The following is a 9,552-nucleotide window of genomic DNA, read 5'->3' as shown; positions in this document are numbered from 1 at the left end:
GAAGTCAGATTAGCTGACCAGTACTCCTGCAGTCTGTACTTTTCCATATCCCTAAAAGGAGGAGGCTAAGACCTTTACTCACTCCAGCAGGGCTCCACCTAGCTATTGCTTTTACTCACTCTTCCCTGTGAGTTTGCTGGAGGGGCCATTTTTAATCCATAACAGAGCAGGGTTTAAAACACACCTCCAGTTCCACAGGCAGACTAGCTTCAGTAATTGCTCCCTGTCAGTTAGGGAGTTTGACTTTTCTGCAGAAAAGGACCTAGGGGTTACAGTGGACAAGAAGCTGGATAGGAGTCAACAGTGTGCCCTTGTTGCCAAGAAGGCCAATGGCATTTTGGGCTGTATAAGTAGAGGCACTGCCAGCAGATCGAAGGATGTGATCGTCCCCCTCCATTCGACATTGGTGAGGCCTCATCTGGAGTAGTGTCTCCAGTTTTGGTCCCCACATTACAAGGAGGTGGTGAAAAAATTGGAAAGCGTCCAGCACAGGGCAACAAAAGTGATTAGGGGACGGGAACACATGACTTATGAGGAGTGGCTAGGGGAACTGGAATTGTTTAGTCTGCAGAAGAGAAGAACGGGGGGGGGGGGGGGTGGAATTTGATCGCAGCTTTCAACTACCTGAAAGGGGGTTCCAAAAAGGATGGATCTAGACTGTTCTCAGTGGTAGCAGATGAACAAACAAGGATCAATGGTCTCGAGCTGCAGTGGGCGAGGTTTAGGTTGGATATTAGGAAAAACTTGTTCCACTCGGAGGGTGGTGAAGCACTGGAATGGGTTACCTCGGGAGGTGGTGGAATCTCCTTCCTTTGTCAAGCCTGACCTTAAAAACTTCAAAGCCCTGGCTAGGGTGATTTAGTTGGGGATTGGTCCTTCTTTGAGCAGGGGGTTGGACTAGATGACCTTCTGAGGTCCCTTCCAACCCTGATATTCTATGAAGAGCTTGGTATCCTCAGTCGATTGGAGAACAAGGCAGGCCCTTTCCAATGAGATGACCACTTTGTTACTAGTCTCCATCTCTGGGAGCAACACAGCCATTCCTGCTCATGGTGCTGTTACAGTGCTGAACCTGAGAGACCTTTCTATCCTAACTCAGGCTTGAGCTACTAAGGAACAGTGATGGAGCTGCCTAGATGACACTACCCCCTTGTGACTTCAAGCACAGACACAAGCTCTCAGGAAAATGCATTACAAGCCCAGCACTGGTCTGATTATGGATCTCCCACAACCCTGAGCCATGTGCCTGTACGGTTATTGACCTGGCTAGGTTTACACTAGGCAGGAGGAAAGGTTAGGCAGGTGCTTGGCTAACAGCAGGGAGGAAGGACGCAGGCTGGCTGATGTCCATGCTTCAGCAAGACTGTCTGCTGCGCTCTCTCTTGCGGCTAGTCTCCCTGTGTGTGCGCGCAGGGGTGCGTTTTGACAACTCCAGGCAACTGGGATTTAACAATTCACCATCCCTTTTCCTGGACACTTCCAACCTGTTGAGCTTCTTACACTGGATTAGAGGCAAAGCCTGGCAGTCTCCCACCACTGTATGTGACCCTTTTAACTTCGCTCATTACCAATAGTAGGTTCTCAGCTCTCCACACACCCCATTTCCTCTCAAGGCCATAGTGCCGTAACACACTGGGCTCTTCCCTCTGTTACTTGGTCTCACAGTCTGTATTGTTGCCTCACTACACACTGGAAGCCAGATGAGTGCTCTCAATGGGCTGTTGCCTCCTTCTACATGAGAAAAGTCTCAATGGAAGAGAGTCAAATGGAGGCACCTGAAGAGATGCCTTCACCCAGGAGACAAGCTCAGCCATTCTGGAGCCCTGCCAGAGAAAAAGTAGGTGCAAGGGTGTGTGTGTGTGTGAGAGAAGAAGAGGGGGATGGGGTCATCTGTACAGTAAATGTTTGTACAGACCACGAGTCGGGGAGGGAATCACATTAAGCAGACAGGAATTTGAATGCAGTTGCAGTTTATTGGGACATTAAACCCTAGTTTTACACATTACACAGCTAGGAAAAAGATCAAGCTCAGGAGCACTTCCTATGTACGGAGGAAGACAGCTGTATGTATGTCCTGAGAGAAGCAGACTAGCCCTGCAAGGGATGCAGTCCTGCATGACTAGTGATGCCACCCTGTAACTTGTGATACATGGTTATGGGGAAGTGTGCGTGAGAAAGGACATTCATGTTCTGTTCCTTCTGCAGAAGGAAGAGTTGACCTCAGCCCACCATCTGCCAAAGCAGGACTACGGCCTCAGCGAGGAGACCCCACACTAGCTATGCAGGCAATTCAGCTGGATTCCTTCCAGCAGCAGGGGGAACCCTTCAGGCCTCCACCTTCTTTCCTTCCTCCACCAGCTCATCAGGACACTGTGGGGAGTCTCCCACGGGAGTGAAGGGTCCCACAATCCAGTCCAGGGGAATGATCTGCATCACGTATTCCAGGAGCTCATCCAGGGACTCCTGGGCCTTGGTCACCATCTCCCGACTCCGGGCAAGGGCACTGCTGGACAGATCCTGGAAACAGCCAGCACTGGAGAAGGACACCTGGAGCTCTTGTATACTGCTCGAGACCTGCTGGGCCTTGTCCTGGATAGTGCTGGGAAGGCCCTGGATGCTGCCCAGGAGAGTAAGGCAGGTGGTTTTCAGTTGCTGGGTGAGGCTCTGGGACATGGCTAGAGCCTGAGCTTCAACCTGCTGGAAGGAGAAAGAGACTGGAGTATCTGCAAGTCTCCCCTGCAGATGGGGGGAGTTCACTGGAGCAAGGCTGTGAGGGCGAGAAGGAGGAGAATACCTTTGCGGAGTCAGGATCCTCCTGCCCTTCCAACTTCCCCCTGCAGTACTGGAGCCACATCTGGTACAGACGGTCCTGGCCATTGTGAAGCTTCTGATCTACGGCCTGCTTGATCTGCAGGAGGAGAGGGCAGTTAGCTGGGAAGAGCAGGAGGCGGCTGGCCAGGGAAGCTCTCCCACAGCTAGGTGTGGGCAGCAGGCAGGCAGCACTACTGCAGCGACACAGCTGGGCCCAGGAACAAACAGTGCCAATGGTACTGAGCATGGGAGGCTGCAGAGACCATGTCAAGGTTCCTCCCTGACTCTGAACTCTAGGGTACAGATATGGGGACCTGCATGAAAACCTCCTAAGCTTACTTTCACCAGCTTAGGTTAAAACTTCCCCAAGGTACAAATTAATTTTACCCTTTGCCCTTGGAATTTCTACTGCCACCACCAAACTCTAACTGGGTTTACTGGGAAATGTAGTTTGGACACGTCTTTCCTCCCAAAAACCCTCCCAACCTTTGCACCCCACTTCCTGGGGAAGGTTTGGTAAAAATCCTCACCAATTTGCATAGGTGACCTCAGACCCAAACCCTTGGATCTTAGCACAGTGAAAAAGCATTCAGTTTTCTTACAAGACGACTTTTAATAGAAGTAAAGGAATCACCTCTGTAAAATCAGGATGGTAGATACCTTACAGGGTAATTAGATTCAAAACAGAGAATCCTTCTAGGCAAAACCTTAAGTTACAAAAAAGACACACAGACTGGGATAGTCATTCTAGTCAGCACAAATCCTTTCTTAGCCATTTAAAGAAATCATAATCTAACACATACCTAGCTAGACTACTTACTAAAACGTTCTAAGACTCCATTCCTGTTCTGTTCCCAGCAAAAGCAGCATACAGACAGACACAGACCCTTTCTGTCTCTCCCTCCTCCCAGCTTTTGAAATTATCTTGTCTCCCCATTGGTCATTTAGGTCAGGTGCCAGCAAGGTTACCTTTAGCTTCTTAACCTTTTACTGGTGAGAGGACTTTTTCTCTGGCCAGGAGGGATTTTAAAGTGGTTTACCCTTCCCTTTATATTTATGACAGACCATGACCCACAGCAGCTACAGGGCAGGGGAGAGGGGTCTTGTTCCTACCAGGTCAATGATTTGCTGGAGCTGGGAGAGGGCCTCCAGGGTGCACTGCCTGGCTTGTCTCATCTTGCCCAGGGCGTGCTGGTAGGCTCGCTGGCGCAGCGTGCTCGACAGGGAACCCAGACGCACGTAGTAAGTCCGCTGCTCTGCGGGAGCCTCTCCAGGCCCCTCCAGGGGAGTTGTGGCAAGCTCAGCTGGAAGGGGGAAGGGGTCAGTTGGCAGCAGTGGTGCAAGTAAGGCAGTAAGGTCAGGTACGCCGCACCATTAAGACATTTGTTGCTGGGATGACGTACTGAAATGACGTTCGGTATCCACTGAAAACCGCAGGGCTCTCAGGAACCGCAGCAGCGAAAGGAGCAGAATGCTGGCACCTCCTCCGGTGTGTCTGTACCGCCCCCAGCTGGCCCCCCACCAGCCCTTTCACGTAGTTGCATCTCCTGTCTGGAGTCTGTAGAGCCCCCCCACACAAGGCAGGGTGGGGTCACTTGGGGGGAGTCATGTGCTTCCCCCCCCCACTCTTGGGTCCCTCCCATGAGTCGCTGTACTGGTAAGAATTAAAACCTACGTGTACCACTAGTTGGTACGGCCAGGATACAAGGCAGGGATGCGTTCAGCCCTCCCAAAGCTTGTGACCAATGCAATCTTTCCCAGGGCACGTTTCGGTGCCCTGCAGCACTGACCAGTAAGGCAGCAGGTAGCTGCACAGGGAGCAGCATCAGAGGCATCAGACAGGGCGAGCGGAGGGCCCAGCATGAAGCAACTAAGGGAGGGCTAGGAGCCAAGCTAGGTCGCAAGCTAGCCCGAAGGAGAGGTGGCTCTTCTGGCAGCTCAGATGTGAACACTGAACAGCTGTGAATCCAAGCCGTGCCCGAAGACACCAGGGTCACATTGGTTTGTATTCAGCAGAGGGGATCTTACCAAGCTCCTCCTCCGTCATGGGGAGGTAGTAGTCCACCAGCTGCTCAGATTTCCCCAATGCTGTGTCTATGCCACTTGCAGCCATCTGCCCCATGCGGGAGCCCATCACTGTGCTCATGCTGCTGGTCATGGCAGATTTGGTCACCTCCACGCTCTCCTGGACAGCCCCTTGGGCCATGCCTACCATGCTGGTCACTGCATCCTTGGCCTCAGTGACAGGGCTGCAGACTGCATCCTTGACACCCACCATTGTGGCACGCACGAGGTCTTGGGCATCCAAAGCCACCTAGAGGAAAAGGGGTCAGAAGAGAGGTCACTGAACACCTAGCGGAAGTGAAGGGCCCACAGCCTCACCCTGCTCCAGCCGTGACACTCGTGTGGTTACCTTCTCAATCGGCTGCTGCACGATGGGCAGCTGCTCCTCTAGTCTGTCCAGACTCCGACAGGCATATTCATTGGCTGCTGCAACTGAAACAACCACAGAACTTGTTCCCTTAATTCCTTCATGTGCACAGATCTTGTGGGGCTGCTAATCTGTGTACATTGGAGGACTGGTGTTCCGAAGCAAGTGTCCCCAGGTTAGTGATGGGAAAGCCAAGGAAGAGGGGTTGGGCAAGTTGCCCAAGGCTATGGAGCCAGTCTGTTTCAGAGCCAGGTTTAGCACTCAGGAGATCCGGCTGTCAGTCATCTGTTCTGACACCCTCTGGAGAAGCTGGGGGTGGATGGAGTTTCCAGTACCTACAATGGGCTCAGATCCCTTCAGCATTGGAGCTGCTTCCTGTGCCCTCTAGCAGGTATTGCTCCATGGCATTAGGTGCCATACACAGTGCATGTGGCTGTGTGGTACTGGGCCAGCTATGCACACCAGGGATTGTGCCTGGGCACTGCCTGCCTCTAGGCCGGCCCAGCTCAGCACCAGTACCTGAGCAAGAGTCCCCAACAGCAGCTGCTGCAGTCCTCAGAGTCTCTCCACACAAGGCCAATGCCTTGGCCAGATCACGTTTAGGAGTTCAAGGGAGCAGGAGAAAGGAGTCTGTGGATTCCGTTTGTGGCCAGTTGGAGGCCGAGTTCAGTAGTGGGCCTAGAGCCACTGTAGGCTGAGCCTGTCCCCAGACCCACCTCCCCCGCAACACACACAGGAGTGTTCCTGTCTCCCTTCCCTTACTCACACTGTGGCTCCAGCTGGTCCAGGATGGGCCGTGCCCCGGTGATGGCAGCAGAGGTGATGGTCCTCACCCCAGTCTCTGCCACCTCACATATCGCTTTGATAGCTGGGTGGGTCTCTTTGGTGGCAGCGTAGCTGGCAGAGGCCATCTCACAGGCAGAGCTGACCAAGGGCAGGCCAGCCACCCTGTGCCCTGCAGTCTGAGGGAGGGAAAGAGGAGTCAGCTGAGGAAGAGCTCCTGGCTTCTCAAGGTGCCCCTCCTGTCTCTTTCCCTCACAACTACTGATTCTGTAGGAGACTGTCCTCAGAGCTAGGCAGTCTCTGGTCCCTGTCAGGAGGGGTTCAGTGGCCTGCCTGTGACATTAGTTACACACCCAGAAGCCTGGTCCCATGAGAACAGCTGCCTATATCCAGCAAGGTCTCAGGAACGCTGCTTTCGTCCTGGCACACCCACCAACAAAACAGAACTGTGTCACGGTCTCGTTCCATCAGTGAGAGCAGGAATGGAGAGACCTTTTGTCTTTCCAAGTGCAGTCTCTCCTGATCAGGTACCATGTCTCGCTCTAGCACCCGGTACAATGCCCCTACTGGGCATTATAATCAGCGGGATTTGCCAGTGTTCGAGTGGAGACAGCATACAGAGGGTCACCAGTGCCGATGCTCCTCCTGGCATCAGGGGCACTTGTGGGCAGTGACTACGGCACTCTGAGAACTAGAACTTGGAGCTTTAGCTAGTGTTGTGGTTACGAGTCCCTGTCTCCAGCAGTGGAGACATTCAAGCTAGAACAGCCCTTCCAGCTGCCAAGCACACCTGCCTCCCCAGGAGGGACCCACCTGTTGCTCCTCTGCCTGGATCTCCACCTGTGGTTCATTTTCCTTAGCAGACATGGTGGAGTGAGATTTCCCTGCAAGACCCAAAAAGGAATATTGAGTGGCTACAGCAGGAAATAAAATCAATATTGTGTAGGAACACCAAGAGAGCTGCTCCCGGTCTGTTTTCTCTAAGAGCCAGGCCAGGTTGTCCCCCTGCAGTAAGTCTCTCTCTACAGAGACTAGGCCAGGGCCTTAAACCTTTGATCTAAGGCAGGCTCAGATACAGCCAGTCCCTCAAGCCCAGGGATGCACTTGTAATCCACACATCTTGTGGGTGTGTTCTTCTGTCCCATGTCGTGGCACCAGGACCAGTTAGAGAGGCAGAGATTAATTTATCGGCTTTACGGTCTTAGCTAAGAGCCTTATGGTCCAGAGGTCCCAGGTTTGATCCTGCCCATTACCAGGGTCGTTTGGCGTTACACACTCCCAAAGCTTCTCCTCAGACTTCTAGACCCAACAATGCCTCCCAAGGGGAGCACCAGGACACCTGCACAGCTCATCAGAGGCACCCTCCTAGTTTAGTCTTTTCCCAGATAGTACCGGGGCTAATTCCATTCGTCCCAGAGTACAATCACTGACAGAAGTTATCCTGCTGAAGGTAGTAGCCATTGACTACACACACAGAACACTGAATTGAGAAGGTACCACTGGGGAGCCTTCAGGGACCTCTTGAGTGAGTAGTGTAGGAGTCTCCCTGGATACTGAATTATATAGGAGATGATCATAATGGTGCCTTCTGACCTTAATATCTATGAGTCCACATGCCCACTATGGCAGGCAGATGCCCACTATGGCAGGCTGGTTATTTTAAAGCCAATTTAGCTGGTAAAAATACAAATATTTTCTACTGTCCGTTAGAGACTAGTCTGGAAAAGAAACAGATTCTAGTTCAGGTAAGTTGACACCATAACTCCTAGAGGCTAGAGTGAGACCACTAACTAGAAAGCTATGGCTAGGAAGCATTTCCCTTATGGGAAGGCACCAGGCCTGTTTTCCTTTAGTGTTTCCTGCATTATCTGTTTCAGATACATATTGGTTACCCAGCACTCCAGTCTCAGCTGAATCAGCCACCTCAGTCAAGTGTTTCCACCTGCAGATCATTAGGACAAGCCAGAACTCAGACCACAGCCAGCAGTCCCAATCCCCATCCCTGAGTGGGAACAGCATAGCTTTGCTCAGGTAGAGAGGTAAGTGGGAGATTTTCCCCTAGTCCAAGCTCTAATTTAGTTCTCCTTCTTAAATATTCTATTCTCCTCTAGGGAAGCCTCCATCTCCTAGAACATACCATTACTCCAGGCCTCCCAGTCTGGAAGGCAGACAGTTACCTTCCCTGGACTGTTTGCTCAGAAGACTAAACTCAAAATGCTTTATAGAAGTACAACTACAAAGTACTGAAAGTAGTTAAGAGCTTCTGATCATTCAATCCTAGCCACTACTGGCCATCAGGCAAGACACTGGGTAACACTCTGTGTAAGAAAGAGCCCCCATCTAAACACCCAAAGAACCAGAAACATAGTACAGAGGTTAACCACACATCTTACCAAACTTCCACACTACTAATCCTTTGCCAGTAGTGGGACCTACCCCCCTCAGCCATTATATTCCTGTGATGATGTCATCATGGGGCTGGACACACTTGACAGACAGCTCAGGAGACCAATCACACAGCTGCATTCCCAACTTTACCCAGTGAGGGCTGTGAGCCTCTGAAAAGTTACAGGGTTTCGGAGTTGCCAGTTTTGGCTCCCGTTGGTCTCTCTGAAGAGTGCCTTTATGCTCCATTTCCCTGGTAACATTTTCAGTGTAGAAGGTTTTTTCTCACTAAAACAATCTAAGAGAGGAGAGTGCTGATTGCTCAAAGAGAGTTAGGTTGCCCCACACTGGGCAATAAGGGGTTAAAGACTGAGTGCAGTTAGCAGTTCCAATATAAGGGTCAGTTCAATACGTGGAACCCCAGGCTCAGGGGAGCATTTGGGAAATGATGGGGATGACACAGCCACAGGGAAGGACTAAGAGGGGAGACAAGCTCAGGGAAAACTTTGGGCTGGGGGAGAGTCAGTCATAGCCACTATGCTCGGCTCTACCCTCTCCCCATTGTCATTCCTGGCCTAGTTACTCCAGTGCCAGGGCCCTTCCCAGCTGGAGTGACAGCAGATCACAGCATGTATAACTTCTTCCCATAACCTCCCCATCGCCCTTCACACAGGGAGTAAAATCAAAGCAGGGAGTGACAGTGGCCTGGGGCTGAGGCAGGTGCTCACCTCCCTCTTTTAAAGCAAGCCTAGGTGTTCACACTCATGTGTCTGTCCCACAGGGGGATGTGAGTGGGCCTCCATCCAGACACACGACCTTCAGCTTTAGTGGCTGCAAGGGCCAGAGTGGGGCAGTGTTAGGCCCTGATTCTACAATGAGCCCCGCACAAACCAGCCCCTGCCTTTACTCAGACCCCTAGTAACTTCAACAGGCAGTTGGGAAGAGTAGCTGAGTTCCAGAGAGCTCTGCACAGGTCCAAGTATCCCTAGCACAGAGAGACCATTGCATGGTCAGGGCTTAGAAACCACCTTCCCATCCATAGCCCTCCCACACAGGTAGCCAGAAGAAGAAGCAAGCCCAACCACGTTCAGAGCACACTACAAGTCTTCCTACCTGGGATCTACAGCTACAATCACTAATTA

The 9,552-nt window shown here is 51.9% G+C and overlaps 1 protein-coding gene across 1 annotated transcript; it reads right to left on the bottom strand.

Moving 5' to 3' along the window:
- Positions 1–1,995: 1,995 nt before the first annotated feature.
- On the bottom strand, positions 1,996–7,978 carry LOC311521404 (perilipin-3-like; the record flags this gene model as incomplete). The annotated part of the gene is made up of 8 exons (XM_084629736.1): positions 1,996–2,697; positions 2,795–2,908; positions 3,925–4,115; positions 4,840–5,125; positions 5,225–5,307; positions 6,009–6,204; positions 6,839–6,909; positions 7,918–7,978. The coding sequence occupies 8 exons, from the start codon at positions 7,976–7,978 to the stop codon at positions 2,326–2,328; spliced, it is 1,374 nt and encodes a 457-aa protein (XP_084485862.1). The 3' UTR covers positions 1,996–2,325.
- Between the last annotated feature and the right edge of the window lie 1,574 nt (positions 7,979–9,552).

This window comes from Lepidochelys olivacea (genome assembly GCF_965140295.1).
Source record: "Lepidochelys olivacea isolate rLepOli2 genome assembly, chromosome: 5".
Lineage (NCBI taxonomy): Eukaryota > Metazoa > Chordata > Testudines > Cheloniidae > Lepidochelys > Lepidochelys olivacea.
Note: the sequence above shows the minus strand (reverse complement) of the source record. Positions and strands in the feature narration are given on the sequence as shown.